Source organism: Pithys albifrons, chromosome 4 (genome assembly GCF_047495875.1).
Source record: "Pithys albifrons albifrons isolate INPA30051 chromosome 4, PitAlb_v1, whole genome shotgun sequence".
Classification (NCBI taxonomy): Eukaryota; Metazoa; Chordata; class Aves; order Passeriformes; family Thamnophilidae; genus Pithys; species Pithys albifrons.
This window is the reverse complement of record NC_092461.1, coordinates 1950336-1972025: the sequence shown is the minus strand read 5'-3', so window position 1 is coordinate 1972025 and position 21690 is coordinate 1950336. Positions and strand designations below refer to the sequence as shown.

At 42.6% G+C, this 21690-nt stretch overlaps 2 protein-coding genes across 4 annotated transcripts in view; one reads left to right on the top strand and one right to left on the bottom strand.

The window, feature by feature from the left end:
- Positions 1 to 344: 344 nt before the first annotated feature.
- Positions 345 to 10336, bottom strand: TPMT (thiopurine S-methyltransferase). Its single transcript, XM_071553192.1, has 9 exons — positions 10237 to 10336; positions 9735 to 9896; positions 8899 to 8991; positions 7761 to 7893; positions 7243 to 7295; positions 3060 to 3134; positions 2262 to 2347; positions 1231 to 1275; positions 345 to 490 (listed from the first exon to the last, which is right to left on the bottom strand). Exons 2-9 carry the CDS (start codon positions 9872 to 9874, stop codon positions 375 to 377), a joined length of 741 nt encoding a protein of 246 aa, XP_071409293.1. The 5' UTR covers positions 9875 to 9896; positions 10237 to 10336; the 3' UTR covers positions 345 to 374.
- The window catches only part of KDM1B (lysine demethylase 1B), a 26802-nt gene continuing 15439 nt past the window's right edge, over positions 10328 to 21690 (top strand). For 2 of the 3 annotated variants that reach the window (XM_071553188.1, XM_071553189.1), the window contains exons 1-10: positions 10375 to 10408; positions 10600 to 10651; positions 13938 to 14040; positions 14871 to 14998; positions 16749 to 16838; positions 17333 to 17444; positions 18164 to 18280; positions 19184 to 19222; positions 20288 to 20492; positions 21490 to 21674. In XM_071553188.1, coding sequence (XP_071409289.1) covers positions 13951 to 14040; positions 14871 to 14998; positions 16749 to 16838; positions 17333 to 17444; positions 18164 to 18280; positions 19184 to 19222; positions 20288 to 20492; positions 21490 to 21674 — 966 coding nt within the window. In that variant the 5' untranslated portion in view covers positions 10375 to 10408; positions 10600 to 10651; positions 13938 to 13950. Of the gene's footprint in view, positions 10409 to 10599; positions 10652 to 13937; positions 14041 to 14870; positions 14999 to 16748; positions 16839 to 17332; positions 17445 to 18163; positions 18281 to 19183; positions 19223 to 20287; positions 20493 to 21489; positions 21675 to 21690 lie in introns of all 3 variants that reach the window. The other variant, XM_071553191.1, reaches the window with a different exon arrangement.

Below are 21690 nucleotides of genomic sequence, written 5' to 3'. Positions count from 1 at the left end.
CTCTTGTTCTGCTGGTTGCCTGGGAGAAGAGACCTGGCTACAACCTCCTTTCGGGTAGTTCTGGAGAGCAATGAGGTGACCCCTGAGCCTCCTCTTCTCCAGACTAAACAACCCCAGGTCCCTCAGAGTTTCACAGCCACACTTCCCTGATCTTACCTATGAGAATGTTGTTTGTGCACAGTTTAAGGAAAGCTGTGCACACCTCAAGGCAGTGAAGCAGTGGTGGAGGAGAGCTGACTTGGGAAGCAAAATGGACAGAAATATTCCACAGGTACTTTTCTGTACACTAGAGCCTGCTTTAGGAATGCCCCATTTTAAAATGTGGGATAAAAATAAAAGCAAGATGGGAGGCAAGTTATTTTAATCAATTTTGATCAGGCTACAAACTTTAGTAAATATAGCACCTCTAGAAAATAATCTAGTCCCCATTGTCTGTGCTTGTCTGTGAAGCTATCAACTTTTTCAAGACATTTAATTTCACAGCAGTTGCCTAGAAAGGAGAAAAGAGTAACAAGTTAGTGAATGATTAGTCACTGAAAAAAAAATCTTATCCACAGATTTCCTCACAGCCCCTGACACAAATGCACTGGAAAAAACTTATCTGTCTCTTTTGCACTGGGAGCCAACTGTCTATGCCAATGACTCACTGCAAACAAACACTGCAGGAGTTTGAGAAAGTTGTACATTTAAAACTGCAATTTTAAAGCACGTCAGGAGGAACTTTTAAAACTGAATTCCTGCTGTAATTCCGACTTTCATTATTTTGATGGATTGGAGTTGTACATTCTTAGCATTTTCTTCGTGGAGCACGTTACTTTTCTTCTTTGTCACAAAAGTACAGGAGAAACTGTAACCCTGGCAAGCCTTCTATTAGAACCAGGGCAGCTGCTTGATGAGGTGACACAAAGACAAAATTGTCACATGGGACTGAGACTGCAGCTACAAGAACACTGAGTGTAGTATGAATCCTGGGAGAACAAAAAGGTGCCACAGGGAGGCAAGAGACTGTTTGTCTCTTGGGTTTTCTTCATATCCTTTTGAGAGCTGAGAATTTTCCTTGACAGCAAACTCCCTGTGGCTAAATGGTATTTATTTTTCCTGTTGTTTTTCCATTACTCCAGCCCTTAGATAAGAAGCAAAGGACTGTATGGCTTGTCACAGGGCAAGCTAGAGGCATATATTTATGTATTTTGGAAAAAAATCCTTGGGGTTAGCTGAAATATTACCTACCAAATGAGCTTTTAACTTCAGATTCAGGAACATAAAATGGTGGGCCTGAAAGAAAAGGGGAGAAGCTGATCAGGGAGAAGACACTGGAAGAACACAAGAATTTCCACTGCAGTGGGAGGGTCAGCTCAACACTTGGCCTGAAATTGGGCCCCAGGGTGTAGCACAAGCAGCAGCAACCAGAAAACAACATGTCCAAGAACCTGAGGCACCTTGGAGGACCCCAGACAGCTTCAGGTGATGCTGCTGCATCATCTCCAGATACAGATCATGAGGGTGACCTGGATAGAACCACTCTCAGTGTGCTGTGAGAATCCAGCCTAAAATCTCTTTACACTACAATGGCATGATTAAAGCTAAAAGCTGAACAATGGGAGAGGGAAAACAACCATTGAAACTATTGTTGCTTATGATAACAAGACCTATTTTTTTCAGGGATAATTATGCCCCAAACCAGCAAGAAATCTTTTTCTTTTTCAAATTAATATTAACCAAAAATATAATCTTTTCAAATACCCCACACTTCAGTATACAATATAAAAAGAAAAAGTACCTTATGATTTTACAAAATTTCACCTCTTTCATGTATATTCAGAGCATGGTAGTGGCTGGGAGAGAGGCAACACATTTGGTTGCAAGCATTGGGTAAACAGCACAAAGCTGATGTTCCTGGGAGTGCTTCAAGCTCCCAAGGCCAGACAGGATGTCACTAAACATTCACACTTCCAGCCTCATTGTCACAGCCACAGTTCCAGCTTCATTTCATTATTAATATATCATGACTGTCCTGAGCTTACCCTGAGCATGTCTGAGTGCTGAGAGAACCCAAATTTAGTCTCAAGCTTGGTTAACATCTATGATTTTTAACTCACAGTTACACTGGTGTGATCAGCTGACAAAGTTATGCAGATAAAAACTTAGGGAAGATACAAATATGTATATACAAAAAAAATTAAAAAAAAATATATATTGCACCTTTATACAATTTGTATTAAAGTCACAAAATCATAACATGACCAGCACCAAGTTCTCACCTTTGTGTTTGTTTGGGTCATACGAAACTGTAACAAGGAGATAGGAAGAATTCTTCTCCATTAGGTTGATCATTAAACTGACATAGCTAAAAGGAGAAAGTTATACTTAATTGTTTTTGTAAAGCATTCAAAGTATTCCACAAAAAAGGCAACATGCATTGCTGAGCAGACAGAATTTGAACTGAACTGCACAGAGACTAAACAAAACTTAGCTTGAATTTCAGGAGCATGAAATTCATGCTACACATGAAAAAACTCAAATAAAGGTTATGTTTACTCCTCATAAACATGACTTATCCTTTTTCTTTGCATATTCAACTCAAAACTGATGGACAAACCAAGTATTCACCTGTGACAGTCTAGAATACAGTACACAATATAGTACTGATCTTTTAAAATTATTGTGAGTTCAAGATTATGTATCTAATTAAAAGATCCTGGGAGCAGGTTCAAACTAAATTTAGGTTGGCTATAGACAAAAAAATTTAGAATCAAGGGAAGTGAGAGGGAAAAGAACACAGAGAAGAGAAGCAGCTGGGGTGAAAGGAAAATAAGAGAATTCAGATGAGAGTTGCAGCTCTGCTTCTGCTGGGTTGGAACAAACCACATATTTCACCACCAAGAGGCAGAGCAGCTTCCTGAAGGAAATTCACTCTGACTGCAGCACGTGCTTGTGGTAGGGAAGAACTTGTGTAGGTTGGTCCTTGAAATGAAAGAGGACTCACTGACAGGTGGCAGGAGGGAAAACTTGTCACTGCACACATCAGAATAAAGGCAATACCAAAGCAATTCACTGACCGTTGTCTGTCACATGGATTCACAGCTACAAGAGCTCCTCTGTCCCAGACCCCATCGAACTTGCCAACTATTGGGCTGTAGGGAGAAAAGGAAAAAGCTTAAAAATAGTAAAAAGGCACCTTCTTCTTTATTCAGATACTTCTGTGAAGTCACGAGGATGCAGATCCCCCGCTACCCTTTTGTTGTGGTGCAGCATTTTCATGATCCAAACCAATGTGATCTGGAACTCAAAACACCTTCCTGGTAGGTGGCCTTGCTGGGATAGCAAAGAGATGCTGGAATTGCTCAGTGTTTCCCCATCATTAGGGAGCACTGAGACAAGGCAGGGAGGAAGAAATGTGGCTTCAACACATTGGGGCTGCAAGTCTGGGTGTTTGGTAATCACACCCTTGAAGCAATACTAACATATACTCAGCACTTCAACAGTTCTGGATCACCTTCTAAACCCACTGGTGATTTCCAAAGCAGGCTAAGGAAGGTGCTTTGTTGCTTTACTGTCATGGAAATCAGCACCTCCAGTAACTTCAGACACCTCAGTTCTGATGCCTAAGAATTTAATGTAATTTTAGTAGGATTTAGAATCATATAGGCTCTGCTAAGTTGCTCAGATTTTAAGTGCACATATTAAGTGCCTTTCTCACAAGTTTGGGTGCTATTCTGAGGCTCAGCCAAGGCCATGATGTTTTTTGAGAAGCCACCTGCAAGATAACAGGAGATAAACAACAGAAGAAGACCCGACTACCCCCCCATGAAGAAGGGGGCAGATTGACAGACCTTTTGGGTGGGCTCTCAAGGAAAATAAGAGTCCTGATTGGATGTTAATAAGGGGTATAAAAATTGTGAACTTCCTGATCTAAGGGTCAGACCTCTTGGGTTTGAACCTTGGAAGCTTCTATTAAAAATCACCTGTTTATCTTTCTCCATTAACTTGTCTGCAGAGTGTCTCTGCTCACAGGGGTACGGGATGTGGAGGCAACAGTTCCCAGCTGCACCTCCAGGACAGTCACCCTCAGCTTGCAGTTTGTTTAGTGCTCCAAAAGCTCAGTTACACTGCCTGCCTCAGGGGAACACTGCCACAGACACTGATTCTGCTTCTGGACATGCTGGCAGCTGCTTCAGTGACCACCCAAAACCTGCAAGTGGGTAAGACTATCAAGAAGTGCCTTTATTGATGGGTGGTAAGAGCAGTCAGTGTGACACAAAGAATATTCAGGGAATAAGGAAGAGACTTTTTTCTGGTAATAATTAAAACTGGGGTTTAGAGAGCAAGGTAGTAATAATGCAGATTGCATAATTTTAAAGAAAGTTTGAATAGGTTTACTTAGTGAGAAAAATATGGCATGGAATTGTGCCTTTTGCCTACCGGGAAGGTGTCAGAGCCCAACTCCATCACCTCTGTCTTCACCTGTGCACTGGTTTTGGCTGGGGTAGAGTTCTGTTTCTTCATAGTAACTTCTATGGGGATATGTTTTGGATTTGTGCTGGAAATAGTGTTAACAAGGCACAGATGTTTTAGTGCCTGCTGAGCAGCACTTACACAGCATCACCACCTTTTCTGCTCCTCACACCAGGACACCAGTGAGCAGGTTGGAGGTGCACAAGAGCTGGGAGAGGACACAGCTGGGACAGGTGACACCAACTCAGCAAAGGGATACTCCAGACCATATGGTGTCATGCTCAGCAAAAACTCCTGGGAGGGGTGTTGCAAGGCAAGGAGGGGTTGCTGCCTGGGGACTGGCTGAGCATCAGTTGGTTGCTGGTGGGCCACTGTTTTCATTTGCACCACTTGTCTTTCTGGGGTTTTATTTTCCTCTCTCTTTGGTCATTGGTTGTTTTTCTGTTTGGGATTTTTTTTTTCATTTTTCCTACATTTTTTAAAAATTTCTTTTCAAACTGTTTTTATCTCAACCCATAAGTTTCTTTCTCACTTTTACCCTCCTGATTGTCCCCATCATCCCGTGATGGGAGAAGTGGGCAAGTAGCTGTGTGGTGCTGTGTTAAACCACCACAACTTCTCTCTGCCCACTGCTATTTTCATTGCAATGGCATTGCTAAATCTCTGGCATCTCACCCAGAAGCTGATCCTGTATTTCCCACTCTACTGTGATGAGACATGATAACACTTTTAAGTGCTTACTTCTTTTAAAGTTTGCCAAGTCTAAGCACCTAATTTAAATAACCAGCCTCTTGACTGAAAGGAGATTTTTAGGGAGACAGTTTAACAAGCAATGGACGTGCAGAGAAGAGAAAGTCTGGTGGAGGAGGTGACAAACTTGATCTTCTGAGGCTTGGAGTTTGCTCTCCTTTCTTCACAGCCAAGTCTGCTGCATGGACCTTAGGCCAAACACTAAAGTTTTCTGCACTTGGTTCTCCTTCCCAACGTTAATCTGGTCTAACTGGAATGGTGGTGGTGGCCCCACAGATTTCATCAGGGCTTACAGACATGGCAGGCTGTGGCCATGCCCAGTCCTGCTCTCCTGTGCCCAGATCTCAGGACCTGCTGAGAGTCTGGGTGCTCCTTGTCCATCTGCACATCTGTAGTTAGTACTGTTACAACCAGCAAAATTTAGCATGTAAATCATAAATTCACCTGTGAAAAACCCACTGGATTCAAGCAATAAATTTGTGAATTTCTATCTCTGCACATGCTTAGTAGTTACAGCCAATGCAACTTTTTACTTCTTTTTTTTTAAAGTCTTGCAGCCATAATTGTAATAGTTGTGTAATGTAACTGTTTTACATATGGCCCAGAGTGCCCACAAAAAGCAGCAATTCCTGTTACTCTTTAACTACCCAGAGCCTTTGAAATGACCCATTCTGACAAAGGTCAGGAGCACATCTGAGTTCTCTAATGAATGCCAGGCATATGGAGATCAAAAGGACCTGTTAGCAGGCCAGTCTCAGCAAGACAGAAGTAAGTTTAATTTCCATAATTACTGGGTAATTAATCAAATTGTCTGTACACAGAAACTAGAAGAGTGTGTGCATTTTTCTAGTCATGGGTACCTGCTCACTGCTTATGGGATGCAGTTCATTCTGCATCCAGAATGTCCATCTGCCAATTCATTTTGTGACCAAGAAACTATGTCCTGGATCCAGTAATGAGCACTGAAATTGCCACTAATTACCTAATTTTGTTCATTTTAAAGTATAATTCCACCATGTTGTGATGGAAGCTGCAAGTTTCACCCCATTGCTTGCTAAAAGATATATAATTGAATTTTTCAGAAATTTCTGAGAAGTTTAAGCAATCCTTGGGCAACTTGTCAACTCAGAGCAAGAAGGATTTATAGGGATCTACACAGCAAGTAGTGACACTGCAGGGGCAAAGTGGGGAAAAAACCAGGCAGTATCTACCAAGTCATGTTCATACAGAGCCCATCTGTTCAAGGCACTCACTTTGCAGGATAAGTTACACATACACTGCTCAAACCAACTTGGAGTCAGCTGAAGTCTTAGTAATGGTCTAGAGTCTCAAAGACTTTGGACTCTAGTAATGAACAGTCTTTTTTGTCAGTTTATCCAGACTGAGGCAAAAAAAAAGGATTGTATAGTAAATACCATGTTCTGGTGTCCTAAACTACCTATTCACACCTGTATGTGCATGAGCTCTGGCAAGAGCATCAAAGGAAAGATTAAGACTTGACCTCCTTACTGAACAGCCATGGAACAAATTCTTGTTCTTGACAATTGTTTGGAAGAAAAAATAAAAAACAAAACACAAAGAGCTTCATTAAAACGTCACAATCCAGGGAAAATCATGTCTGAGTAAGAAGTGCAAGAGGAGAGAACTGTTGTGCTAAGACACCTCTGGGTATATTCTCCTTACTTTTATGAAGCCACTCTGAGTAAGGGATTGTGCTGGAGTTTTGTTTCATAGATTTCATCAATATTGTTAAAGATAATTTGGGTTTACTGTACAAGCAAACATGTTTTTCTGTAGCTTTCACAGAATGGCTTAGAACAAGAAGCCCATTTAAAGATAATTATCTGGCATTCCTAAAGGTGAAAAACAGAGTGAAGTCTTTGCTGGAGATTGGCTATTCATACAAGTCAATTGGAGTTTTCTTGAGACAACCTGACAAATCTTTATGTCTGATTCAAATAAAATAATGGCAGTATTATGACAGTATTAATATATGTTTGATTACAGAGAATTGTAAAACACACTGTGTGTTCCTACCTGGACAAATCATAAATACTGCAGCAGTACAGGGAAATGTTGCCAGAAGTACTCTACAATAAAGAGCAATGGAAACAATACTTATCAGCAAATTATCTTTAAACACGCAGTCATAAATATATATTTATACTTTTTACCTTAAAATATAAACATACATGCTTTTTAAATATACATGTGTAGTGGGGAAAAACTGTGAGAAACAGTTTTAGTTCTAATTTATTGTGGTAACTCTCCTGATCCCCTCCAGAGAGGTTCTACCCTATCAAGATTTGCAACTGTCCAATTTTAAAATATATTCCCTCTACATGTCCTCAAGTGCTTCACTGTAATAAGGATGGCAGGCCAAAGTTGTAAGTTCAAAAGAAAAACTTCTCAGTCCAAAATTACAACTCAGAGCTTCCTTCCAGACCCCTTCAGGAGAGGTGAATGATTACCAGCAAAACAGAGGCATTAAAGCAGAACAACTTGTTTGCTCAGTTATGCATTGCATGATTAACCACCCCATGCAGAAAGCATACCTGGAACAATTTTCCTCCTGGAATTTCTGGGACTGGCTCCTCACAATAAGGCAGATTGTGTTCTGAGAAAAACTCCTTCAGTGCTTGCTCGCTGACTTCCACACCAACCACGCTGTGTCCCATGTCTGCCAACCTGCACACAGAGCAGAGAGGTCCCAGATTTCTGTAAGCCCCTTTATAAATGTGTATCTCTCATGCAGCATTTTTACATTAGGGAAACCCTGGTTTTAGGATGCACTGGTACATCTCATCCTGACTTTGTGGACCATTCATATTATATTGAACATTTCCCCTTCGTGACTGGAGCTCCAATTAGCACCACTCGACATACAGTTGACAAAGACTCATGGACTTTATTTATATTCAATGAATTATTAATTTATCTCTATGAACTCGAGGAAAACAGTTGATCACACAGAGAAACTGTCCATTTTCAGAAATGTGCTGTGCCTCTGTGGCTTGTCAGGGACAGGCAGAGAGGGAGGTGCAGTTCAGAGCAACACCAACGTGTGTCAGAGCCTGCAGTGAGCCTGGCAAGTAGTTACTGTGATAAAACCTGATAACTGGAACTAACTTGACTCCTTGAGGACACAGTTCAGTCACAATTTTGTGGTTTGTGCCACCCTTTCCAGGAAAAAACACTGTCTTATATAGGCCCTAATTACAAAAATAACCCCCACCAAAAAAAAAAAAAAGATGAAGACAGAATAATAAGTATAAAGAAGGAGGAAGTTATATTTAGACCAAATAATTTAAGTTTGCAGCATGACATGCTACATGGTCCCTTGAAAATGTGCTCTGGCACGATGACCTCATTGTGGGCAATTTGAGGTGGCATTGCCACCACAACCAGCAGTGCTGAGGGCACAGCTTCAGTCACCCTGTCTGTCACAAATTCAGCATTCCCCAAGCTGAACTCAGGACAATGAGGACTGTCAGGTTAGTCCTTACCTTACCCATCTCATTTATGCTACCATAGAAAATCCCAGCAAATGAAACCAAACTTCCTCCTCCCTTCAGCTTCCAGTTTCCTACCAGGGATATGTGGCACATTTCCATGGGCCTGGATAAGGCTGGGAATTCCCTCTCTCCTTCCCCATATAAAACAAGATTTCTGCTGCTGTAACCTGTGTTTTACCATTTCATCTCCACTGCTTTACCACAAAGTGGGAAAAATATTCTCAGTCCACTCCTGCCGTTTAAAAGAAGATCCAGATACTTCTGGAGGAGCCTGCAGGAGAACAGACACGTTTTACTTAACTCTGCAAGTATTTTGTGCTGACACAATAAAACCCAAGTGCTGCACACTGTGGCAGGTGGTAGCACACAAACTCCAGGAGGGAGCACAGCTTCTTAGCTCAACCTGCTCCATGCCATTAGAAGTAAAAACATAAAATAAAAACATTCAGTTTCCATCTGCATTTCTGGCTGTTCTGTTTTCTGTTTGTCTTTTCACGTAAACAAACCCATCAAACCACCTCTAAGAAAGCCACAACACAGCTTTTAAACAGAATGATTATTGAACTTCTGTATCAATCAAATCACTTCTACAGGACTTGAAAGACTATAAAAAAACAGGTTTGCTTTCTTAGGCCTCTGTCTTGTAGTGCACAGTAGTTCCTCTGATACCCTCCATGTATTTTTCCAGGCCTTGGTTTCATGATTTATCCACAGCAATGCAAAGCTTCTGCATCAGAAACTTTAAGATTTTTAGCCAAGCTCTTCAAGCTCTAAAATCTGATTCAATAGTAGAAGTTCTAAATAATTCACAATACCTTCTTTTCTCTATCCTTTTTTTGACAAATGTAGGTCACAAAACCATGTGTATTTATTTTGGTTTCAAGCTGTGCCCGTATAAAATAGTTTCCCTTTCGCAAATGTTTCATTTTCAATTAAGAGTTTTGCAAATGAGCCAAGCCATTAATTTCCCCGCATTTCTTAAAACAGCTTAGGCAGAAGAGTGGAGCCACGTACGGATGCCCTTGCTCCCTGTGGAAGCCGATGTTCCCCATTTCCCATTTTTGCAGCCATTCCTCCTCGGTCACCACTCTGTCTTTCTGTGCCCCACCATCAGAGCCGTGCAGGAGCCCGGATGGATCCGCTGAGCGCTCCATCGTCCCCGGGGAGTGCCAGGAGCTACGAAAAACGACAGAAAAATCACCCCCACCACGCATAGTTTGGAACTGGCTCTTCCTTCCTCGAATGGAACAAGAATTTAGAGCATTTTAAGAGATGGGTTCGGCGGCTGGTACAGTGTAGCAGCACAGAACGCGACGGAGGCTTCGGGCAGCGCCCGATCCCCGGGGCTGAGCCGCGCTCCGGGAACACCGGGGGCGTCTCGCTGGGCACCCACTGGAAGCGCCCCCAGCCCGGTAAGTGAGGAGGGAGATGCCGACACCCTGTCCCGCGTGGAAGCGGCGGCTCGGGGCCGGGGGGACCCGCGCGGTGCCCCGTCGGGGCTCGGCAGCGGCGGTACCTGCGCGGCGGCAGCGGCGGCGGGTCCGGCGGGGCTGGGGCGGTGCCTGCCCGGCCTCCCTCCCCTCGCCACGCACCGCCGAGAGCGGAAGCGGCGGCAGGAGGAGGCGGGCTGAGGGTGCCCGGCACCGGGGAGGAGGAGGAGGAGGAGGATGGCGGTGGGGATGGCGGCGGTGAGTGACTCCCTCCCTACCTCCCTTCACCCTCCAGCTGCAGCGCCCACCGCGGCGCCGCCAGCCCCCTGCGCGGGGCAGGTGCGAGCTCTGCCCCCGTGCTCACCTCCGCGCTTCTCCCTTCCTTCCCCTTCTCTCTTTCCCTCCCTCCCTTCCTTCCCCCTTCTCCACCCTTTTTGCCTCGGCTGCAGCTCTAGCAGAAGGCGGCGCGGACACGCGTGGATGTGGTCCCCGATCCCCGAGGTGAGTGCCAGCGCTGCGGGGACAGCCATGCCCGGGGATGCCCCTTGGGACCTCCCCGGTGCCACCTCTGCGGGGACAGCCATGCCCGGGGCTGCCCTCGGGACCACCCCGGTGCCACCTCTGCGGGGACAGCCATGCCCGGGGCTGCCCTCGGGACCACCCCGGTGCCACCTCTGCGGGGATATCCATGCCCGGGGCTGCCCTTGGGACCACCCCGGTGCCACCTCTGCGGGGACAGCCGTGCCCGGGGCTGCCCTCGGGACCACCCCGGTGCCACCTCTGCGGGGACAGCCATGCCCGGGGCTGCCCTCGGGACCACCCCGGTGTCAGCCGTGCCCAGGGGTGTCCCCGGTGCCAGTCCCGGTGCCAGCCGTTCCCAGGGCTGCCCTCGGGCCCCGCTGTCCCCGCCAGTCGCTGTCACAGGCGCTGGGCTGGGCTGGGCAGGGCACTTTACTCGGGCTTGAGTTTCAGAGGTGTGTGCACTTCGCGGTCCCCAACTCCTCTCGCTTCCTCTCTGTCAATGTTTGGGTGTGGTTTCTCTTTTTAAATATTTTGTTTTCCTTCCACAAAGACAAACTTGCTTTCTGCTGTGCAGGTAAACCCCCCAAAGCTTTCCAATATAGGCCACGCGTTCCGGATGGATGGAGCGTTATCGGATGTGACAGCGTGTTGTGCATCTCTCTCTCCTTTTAAAGGGCTTATTTGCTCAGCCAGGAAGATAACGTCCATAGGATAGAATGCACAGTCATGTCAAGCTTAGTAGATTAAGTCCTGTTTACTTGTTCTCTAAAAATTTGTGGTTTTTTTCTGAGGGGTGTTGTTTGGTTTGGGAGAGGAAGTGGGGACAAAGTGGCACAGAGCTGTAAGTAATGGCTTTAAGCTGATTTCTTTTCCTCCCTTTCTCCCCATCTACTCCTCCCGCAGTGCTCAGAGGAAAAATATGTCTGAGATTCTGTACAACCGGCCTCTGCCTTCCAAAGTGGGAGGCCTCTCAATCTGAAATATTTTTACCAAACTTATTAGTGATTACCCCTCAGTTGAGAAAGGATATTGAGGTGCTGGAGCGAGTCCAGAGAAGAGCAACAAGGCTGGAGAAGGGACTGGAGCACAAGCCCTATGGGGAGAGGCTGAGGGAGCTGGGGGTATTCAGCCTGGAGAAGAGGAGGCTCAGAGGTGACCTCAGCACTGTCTAGAACTACCTGAAGGGAAGTTCTGGCCAGGGGGGGGTTGGTCTCTTCTCCCAGGCACTCAGCAATAGGACAAGGGGGCACGATGGGCTCAAGCTCTGCCAGGGGAAATTGAAGTTGGAGATCAGAAAAAAATTCTTTGCAGAGAGAGTGCTCAGGGATTGGAATGGGCTGCCCAGAGAGGGGGTGGATTCCCCATCCCTGGAGGTTTTTAACCTGAGCTTGGCCGTGGCACTGAGTGCCATGATCTGGTAAAGGGACTGGAGTTGGACCAAGGGTTGTACTCGATGATCTCAGAGGTCTTTTCCAACCCAATCCATTCTATGATTCTATGATTGATAAGTGCCATTTTTTTAACCCCCTTAATGCAATGGAGCAGCTGCATGCTCCTTTACCTTCTTGGATACAGGTCCTTGCAGCAAAGGCAGCAAACTGTGGTCACCTGGTGGCCACCAAAATGAGTCACCTGGTGCCCTGCTCAGCCCCGAGGTCCTTCACAGCCTCTCATATGGGAATGACTATCTATAGTCAGATAGAAGCTAAGGTGATACAGAGTGATTCTGTTGTGTCACTGATCCACAAGGAATGCTCTGGGGGAAAAAAGTCACCATCTTCTGGGGCATTGCACAGCTCTTTAGGGAGATCTCATATAAATGAAACTGGTTTTCCTTTCTCTACTTTCCAACCTCATCCACCCCCACACAGTAAGTTATGGTGAAGTGATGCCTTTTTTTTCTTAGGTAAAAAAAATTTACTTAATTCTTTTTTTTTTCTCACTCTACTGAGTTATAGTTGAAGGGGTTGCATGCAAAAAAGAAGTTTATTTTTAATTGGGTTTTCTGAACTAATTTTTCACTGATGTGAAATATAGCCACTTTGTGTGGTTATCATCATGTGATTTCTCTTCCTTTTCCAAATAATTTCTTCTATCTCAAGGAGCAAATGAAGTACTAGTTCAGTTGATTTGCATCAGCTTAATTTGACATTTTGTAAACATTCCCATTTTCTCCTCCAGTTACATTTATTTTTAGCAGTATTTCTGGACAAAGATTCTGCTGCCATGTCCATCACTGACAGGTTGAATAAGGGAGAATTGTATCTTATCATATCATATCTATCTATCTATCTATCTATCTATCTATCTATCTATCTATCTATCTTTCTTTCTAATTAAAAGAAACATCATTACAAATGGCTCCCTATTGCAACAAGATACCATTCCTGCTGCAGTGCTGTAGTACAAGGGATTCATTTCCCCTTCCTTTCTATATGTGGTAGAGCACTTGTAGATTTAATTCTTCCCCTGAATGCTCTTTATTTGTGCTTTACTCCCTGTGAAAGGAATGCCTTTGATAATACCATTTTAAATACACTTTCATATTTCTGCTGCATGCTTTCTCACACTCTGTGCTTTCCAGTTTAAGTGGTAAACTGGGCTTTTCTGTGCTCCTACCAATGCAGTCAAAGACAGCCATGGAGTGTTCTTGTGCCAGAAATCTTTTATTTTCTCCTACAGTACACATTCCACTTACTTATAACTTCAATGCAACTGCAGTTTAGACTTTAAATTCTCACTGTCATAGGAGGTACTTCATGTGCAAATCTTGGAAGTGGTTGTTCATCTGGTATTGAACATCTTTTCAGTGCACTGTTTGGAAAAGTGCTTTGGAGTGCAAATCTCTTGCTGCCAATAACTCAGGAGTCAGCAGGATGAGTGTTGCTCCCAGGGGTGTTTGAATGGTTGCATCAGCATTGACCTGATGGCTGTTCCCTTTGCCAACCCAAATTCCAGTCCAGGTCTTCACGTAATGCAAATCAGATTATTGAAATCCGGGATATGCTGATCTGGAACAGCCTGTCAAGAAGTATTCAGGGATCTAATCTTAACTCCAAACTTAGTTTAAAATAGTGTTGTTCCTTTCCCGTAATGCTTCATTCTCATTTTCCTCCTGAATTAATAGGCAAGCTGAATAGATTCTTACCTAGTAACTCTGTCAAAAGTAGCATTATAAGTGGCTGTGCTGCCCAGGTGATTAGACAGCTCTGCAAAGGTGAGCAATTAAATTTTTTTTATTAACTACTGCCTTCTTTTCTTTCAGATCTAACAATACAATGTCAACTGGAAGGCTACGAACGAAAAAAAAGGCATGTTCTTCAGATCAGTCTCCAGAGAACCTTCCTGTGAGGAGTTCTGGAAGACAGGTATTTATAGGAATTTTGAAACACGTGGCTTTGTACTTTGCTCTTTGTTATTTTCTGTTGACTTTTATAAAGAAAGGCTTCATTGTGTTTAAGTTTGTATTTATCCACAGAGGAGAATGAGTTGATTCTGTGAATGAGAAGGCAAAATGTCTCATTTTGTGAACAATATTCAGAAAAGATAAATACTCGATATAACCTGTTAATATTTAATATGATAACAATCCAATCACAGGTTTCTGTGCAGTCAGTCAGAGCTGTCTGCCCACTGAGACAGAGCCCTAAAGCAACACAATACACAGTACCTTTGAGGCCCAGAAGAGACATTTGGTATACAGTTTTGTATCCAAAAAAATGTCCTAAGCCTACCCTAATATTTATTTGAGGAACAGATTGGATTGCCACTAATTGATATCAATAAGTCTGCAAAGAGGAGATTTTTCTGAAGGAGGAATAGAATGAATGCACGAGGCTTGACTCATTAGCATGTGATGGAGCTTAAAATACATTTCAAGCTGGAATTTTTGCCTATAATGTCTTCAATGGCATCAATTAGACTAAGGCAAGACATTTTTAGCTTTAAATGATATTTCCAGTCTCACTGTGGGTTTGTGGCTTGGGGTTTGGCTTGTTGGGGGTTTTTTTGTAGAAAAGAAGCTGACCTAGTTTGACAGCTGTTTCATGCTGCAGCAATTTCACGATGGATCCAAAGATTTTCATTAGTATAATTTTAACTGTCGGATGCCACTCACAAGCTGAAAAACTGTCTGAGAGCCACTCTGTAGAAGATGCTTTTGTGTAATTTCTGATCAGATTTAGCTGGTCTTTATTAGGTGAAGAAGAAAGCAGCTGAAGCACCAGCAGATGATGATGATGAGGCATCAGAGAAGAAATACAGAAAGTGTGAAAAAGCTGGATGCACTGCAACGTGTCCTGTTTGCTTTGCCAGTGCAGCTGAAAGGTCTGCTTCTTTTTGTTTGCTTTTTTCATGGACTTTCTAAACTTGCAGCTGAAGTTTAGGATTTTAGTTATATTCTGAAAAATTGCTTTGTTTCTAAATGTAGAGAGAATTGAAAGATACTACTAATTGGAGTCTCAAGATGATGGGAAAGTGTCACAAGTTATTCCTCTTGTGGATGACTTTCAGCTGTGCAAGTTGCTAATTCAGATATAGAATATCTTTAGGATGGGTTTATTTATGTTATTAATGGTGTCTTCTGGAACATGCTTTGTGAAAGAGGATATTAGTGTCATCTGGGGAAGTTAAACTTGCTTTCAAGATGGAAAATGAAACCAGCATTTACTGCAGAAAGTCTTAACCGCTCCTTTCGTTGGAATGTTTTGCAGTCTGAGGTGAGATTCTGGCCTTGAAATCTGAGGTCTTGAGAGAGACAGTCATAACTTATCTGAACATTTTGTTCTCGAGTTCTGTGGCTTTCTGTGTACTTGCACAAGCACTTTTGCATTCTGACCCTGGTGGTTTTGAGTGCCTGAGGTGGATCTATAACAGGCAGTATGCAGTACCCAGACTGTAATTATGTTGCACTCCTCCCTCTTTGAGACAAACTTTCCTTCCTTATAGAATTAGAAAATAAATAAAAGTGATTTGGTGCTTCATTTGGTTATATACATGGATTATTCCTTGGTGCAGGAGGTCCATGTTCTGGGTGTTGTCAGAAGGAAGCCAAGTGCTTTGGCAGTTGTGGAGGGGACTTGTGCAGGAAATGAGCACCTGTGAGATCAGCATTGCTGATATTACTGTTTTGCTTAGGAAACAATAGAAGCTGCCTACTCATCTCTTTGAATTGTTATTTTAATGTTTTGATTTTCACCCCTCCCACCCCCCCAACTACATACTTTCAACATTTTTTTATTTGAGATGAGATAATTTCATGGTTATTTCAGTTAGTAGCTTTTTACCTTGTGAATTTATCTCCAACCTTTTCATCGGGTCTAGTGAGAGTTTTCTGAGGGAAGAACTTGAACAGAATCTCTGTAATGGATATTTCTTTTTGAGAGTAATACAAAACAAATGCCCAGAATGAGTAACTCCTTCCTCGGGGTTTTCTCCCCGTGGGTTAAAATCACAACTCAGTCATGAGAAAAAAATAGGCAACATCTGTTCTGTGTTCAGATTTGACTTTATAGTTCTGTCAGTTGTTCTGGGGACAGAACATTGTAATGACTTAGGAATCAATTGATCACGTGTACAAGAAAAAAGCCAATTTAAATGATCCCTCCCACCCCTGCACTGGTACTGGAACAGAATGGAACAAAGCAGAGGAACTGTAAGTTCTTGTGGAGAGGGACTTTGTTGTGTTTGCAAACCCTTCATGTGTCACAGCACATATTCACTCTAAGAGCAAATGCAGTTCATGGCCAGGAAATGCCTGCTTAGAGGGTGCTAAAGGCAGGCTCAGCTGACCATTGTTAGAGGGAGGCTGCTGGAAGCCGGGCCAACCATAAAACTGCACATTGTGTCCACGTTGCCTCCTTTGCATCTGGTGTTGCTTAGTGTGGGAACTGGAAATGTTAGAGACAATTGAAATGACCTTATTGTTATTTGTAGGACTGGAGTGCTTTATGCCTGAATGTAACATAAAGCCCTGGCTTCTTCTGCATATTTTATTCACGTTCTAGAATGTGCTGCTCTCCATAGATTTCTTCCCTAAATGTCTTGTAGAATTATTTCTATATCTCCTGCATTACAGGTGTGCTAAAAATGGGTATACATCTCGCTGGTACCATCTTTCCTGTGGGGAGCACTTCTGCAATGAATGTTTTGACCACTATTACCGAAGGTATGTTTGCCAATTAAGAGTGTGTCTTCTCACAGCTTAATACACTTAGAACTGTTGAAGCATCAGGTACATAAACACAATACAAAGACTTGTCTTCTGTGCTTGCTTTAGTCAGAGTGGGGATTGGATATTGGTGCTAAAACTGCAGGTGTTGGATGGATGAATCAACTTAAACAGCAGCCTGAACATAATTGGTTAATTTAGGCAGCCTGGTTTGTGTGTGCAATTGTTCTGAAGCTTTTGTCTTTTTAAAAGACAATGTCAGAAAATTTTAAATGATGAGAACAGTTTTAAGTAAATCTGGGTTTTTTTGTAAAGCAAATTCACTTCACACTGTAAGAACCATGACTTTTTTTTAAGTACAGTATTCTCTTCAGACATATTTCTCTGTCCTTTTATAAAATGTTTAATTTTAGAATAATTGCTACTGCTTGAAGTGAACTAGACATTCAATTTTCTGACTGCTTGCTGTTTTTTTTTCTCTTCCTTCTTAGCCATAAAGATGGTTATGAGAAATATGCTGCCTGGAAAAGGATTTGGACAAGTAATGGTAAAAGTGAGCCCAGTCCAAAAGCCTTTATGGCTGATCAACAGCTTCCTTACTGGGTAAGATAAAAGGTGATTTAATTAATAAGAATGTGATGCTCTCATGTGGTTTTGGTATTCTGCTGCTCAACCAGCAGGTCAGCTGAGTTTTTATGTTTTTTTTTTTCTAGTATTAGAAGACTGTGTAAAAACTCAAGCTAATGATTCTGATCAGCTCTCCATTGTTGGAGACTTTCTCCACACTCCACAATGACCAACCTTCTATTCCTTTTCAGTGAAGCAGCTGCTCAGATGTGTGATGTTCAGGTAGAACAGATCTGGCAGGGAAAGGGAGCATACAAGGTATAGGAAAGTATGAGCGTGAAAGACTTCAAAAGCAGATTTTGTATTTCCTGGCTAAAGAGCAGAAGAAGAAAGATGGGAATGGAAAGAAGTTGGGTGATAGTGGTGGGTTTTTTTAGTTTCTTTCTTCAAGTGGTGAAGAATATATTTTTGAAGTAATGCTTGCAAAGTCCACTGAAGACCAAAGGAACTGGGCACTGGGTCCATTTTGGCTTTAGATTCTGGGCAAAAATTCAGTCTTACAGGAGATGGGCCCAAGATTTCTGTATATCAAACACCTTAATTATGACCTGATGATAACACAAGAATGAATTGAACAATTATATCTGACAACTTTCTCACGTCTCGCTCCTTCCTAACTGGGTATTTAAGCTGCATTAACCTTATCTGCAATCAGACAGCAACAGGTAAAAACATGTTTATTCCTTGACTTGTAGGTGCAGTGCACAAAGCCAGACTGTGGTAAATGGCGTCAGCTGACAAAGGAAATCCAGCTGACACCACAAATAGCAAAAACATACAGATGTGGCATGAAACTCAACAACTCCACCAAGGTAACACAGAACAGTTCTGCTCACAGGGGAACTTAACAACAAGTTGGTTTTTCTTGTTTGCAGAAATTAATTTCTTCTTGTGTCTAATGTCAAAATGGTGTTTGGACTTTTCTGACCTGGAAATGTCAAGAAAGAAGTGTCTGAAATACCTTTGTCTGCACAGTCAGTTGTAAAACCCTGAATTCTGAAGCTGTGGAAGGATTATCAGCGTGTACAAAATAAACACACACCAAAATGTTCCTTTCAGTTTTCTTTGGCCTTTCTCCATTATTGAGGAAAACACCTGGAAAGCTCAGTGAGCTTTTCTTAATTTCTGTCAAGTCTGTCATGGCCTTTACATGAAAAATTTCAGCTTTGTCATGAAGATAACTCCTGAAATTTGAAACAGTCTTTAAAGTGCCATAGAATCTATATGAAAAAACAGAACCTGAAAATACTGGTCATATAAAAATCTGAAGGGTCAGCATTTAATCTTGAAACTCTGTGATAAAATTACTCTTAAAATGAGAAACTCTCTTATAGTCTAGGCTGGAAGAGTCACTCTAGAAAATGTGGGATATTTCAAGAATTTTTCTGTAAAATTCTGGGGTTTTTTTCTTAATTTGTTTCAGTGTTCCACCCCATTTTATGCAGTAGAATGTATATTTTAATGTCTGATCAGTAGAAACTAACTGAGAAAATGAGAAACCTTTTCTAGGGTGCTTTTTGCTTTATGGTGTGTTCTGGTTTTAACCTGTAAGTTTCTCTATTATTTATTTTTTTTACAATCAGCTCTGCTACAGAAGGGTAACACTGACACTTTTTTTCTTTTAAAGAACTATGTGATAGAAAATGACTTTGGTTTATATTTAACTTTTGCTGCACAGCTTAAGAATAGCTCTGATACCATTTCTTTTGTTTCAGACTGAGGGCTCAGACCAGTGTTCCATGCCTGAGGACTTGGTGAGTAGTGACTGTCCTCCTCATTTGTCTTAGAATATGAAAGCAGTCTTATAACATGGCATATTTATTTCCATTTTTTTTGTCCTTTGGCCAGTTGTGTCAGTATTTGTGCATTTTGCTCGGGGAACTGTCAGACATTATTTGCAACAGTGCCTGGGGCTTTCTACTCTCTCATCTTTTTCTTCTTTTCCCTTTCCATCCCCATTAGATTTCAAGTGGTTCGTGGTGTCTTTGAGTTGTGATTCAAGTTTTACTCCTAATTCTCACTTTTGATCAGGCAACACAGGATTCAGTTGCCAGCGTTCAAATAAAATTCCTCATTCTAAAATTTCCTTGTCTTTCAAGTTGTTTCTGTCTTCAGTCAAGCTAGTCTCCCTTTTCCAAGACAGCAAGAGAACACCTAAGCATGTTTTCTGTCTCCTCTCCCCCATAATACGGAATGTACACTCAAGATGTATGTTGGTGTTTCAAGGGGTTTGTGATCATCTGCATTTCAGGTTCCCTGTGATCTGATGTTCAATAAGCCAATGCTGACAAGTGTGCTCTGAGGTTCCTCTATCCCAGGGAACATATTCAAGCTTTTTGTTGACTCCTTTAGAAGCTTTGTGGCTTTGTTTCCTTGATGCATGTTTGACTTGTAAATTAAGGCTGATTCATTAGCATTTCAGAAGGTGTTTGATGGGGATAGCAGAATCCAAATTAAATTGATCAGTCCGTGGACACTTTTCTAAGTCCAGATTTCTGAACACATAAATGACTATAAATGTTTTATAAAAGGCATAAGGCATGGATGGAATGTCTCATCTGTTTGCTGTCCACGTGTGTGTGCAGTTTGTGAAGTTTCAGCTCCATTTCTGAGGGAGAGATCAGTACTACAGGTTTTCTGTGTCAGGCTGAGGAAGGAGAAAGAGGGAGAAAAATTGTCTTTATGACTTGCAATTCTGAGATTGGTCCTTCTTGTGCTCAGTTTTGGAGGGAGGGGGGAGCTTGGTTCGTTTTCCAGCGTTTTCCAAATACTGACGTGTTCTCTTCTCCCTTCTTTCCTTCACTTTGCTGCTTGGCCAGAGAGTGGCTGAAGTTTCAGACCATTGGTGGTACTCCATGCTCATACTCCCTCCTTTGCTGAAAGACAGTGTGGCAGCTCCCTTTCTAGCTGCATATTATCCAGACTGCGTGGGCATGAGTCCATCCTGCACCAGCACTAACCGCTTACCTGGTGAATCCAACCTGGGCAAGTTGGAGCACTTAAAGAGTGTGCCTAATGTCACTGGTAAGGGCCAGCTCAGGGCTCTGTGGCTTAAACAGGTGTGATAAACTTTATCATATAGCTGAGTTTGTAAGGCACACAATTCTCCTGATTCAGAATGCTGGTTCTGTTCTCAGCACTAATACACACACTCTGTGTGATTGACTCAATGTCATTTACTCAATTGTAAGATAGACACAATACATTTCTTATGGCATTTCATAATTAACATACAGGTACTTAAACACTTTCCATTCTTAAGGAAATGAAGATTCCATGATTTTGCTAGTTTTGGTATTGTGGATCTTTGGGGCTTTGGAGAAAAGGCTTTGATTCCTGGAGGCACTCACATTCTCTTTAGTTTTTTTTTTGCTAGTGACAGCCTGGGAGTGCAGTTCTGCAGAATAGGTCAGGTATGGAGAAAGGTAATTCAGAATTCCCATACTCATCTCAGAGAGAGTGTTTTGAGTGAAGTTCAGCTTTTGTGTTGTCTTAGTAAGCTTTGCTCTCCTTAGGTGCTGAAAATAAATTTGTTCATCTATTTAACAGATATTTATCCACTTAACAGAAAATCTCATTGCACAGAGCAACCAGTGGTGCATCTGAAAAATGATTACTTTTAGTTCCTACCCACCCTGGGCAGTATTGGGAGTTGAAGAAACAAAGAGTTCAGAGTGCTGCCTGAGCCTGTACAGTGATGTTAGAGCTCAGAACTGAAGAATTCAGCTCCTGTTCCTTGCTGGATTCCTCATGCCATCAGATCACACATCGTGTTCCTTTGCCAACCCTTCAGCTCTGACAGGTCCAAGGCATACCCATCAGGCAGCAGGACAGTAATTAATGCTGCACAGCCTAGAGGCAGGAGAGAGGAGAGCAGTAGAAATGGAATCATTCTGGAGGTGGCTAGAGACTGGAAAGTTTACTTGTTTATCTGTGTGAGGTCAGTGGATCCTCTCAGAGGGCAAAGGATACGCTGAAGATGCCATGGAATGTGACAAGTTCTTGGTGTGTCTTTATTCAGTTGCAGGCTTGAACAAGTATTTCCAACCTTTTTACCAGCCCAATGAATGTGGGAAAGCACTTTGTGTGAGGCCAGATGTCATGGAACTGGATGAGCTCTATGAGTTCCCAGAATATTCACGAGACCCTACCATGTACTTGGCACTGAGAAACTTGATTTTGGCTCTGTGGTACACAAACTGCAAGGTAAGAGATGCTGGTA

Coding starts and splice junctions, on each gene's coding strand:
- TPMT (XM_071553192.1), bottom strand. CDS start 9,874: ATGGAGCGCTCAGCGGATCCATCCGGGCTCCTGCACGGCTCTGATGGT. Junction 7,296..7,760: donor CAGGAGGAAAATTGTTCCAG/GTATGCTTTCTG, acceptor TCTTTATTGTAG/AGTACTTCTGGCAACATTTC. Junction 2,348..3,059: donor AATCCATGTGACAGACAACG/GTCAGTGAATTG, acceptor TTCTCCTTTTAG/CTATGTCAGTTTAATGATCA.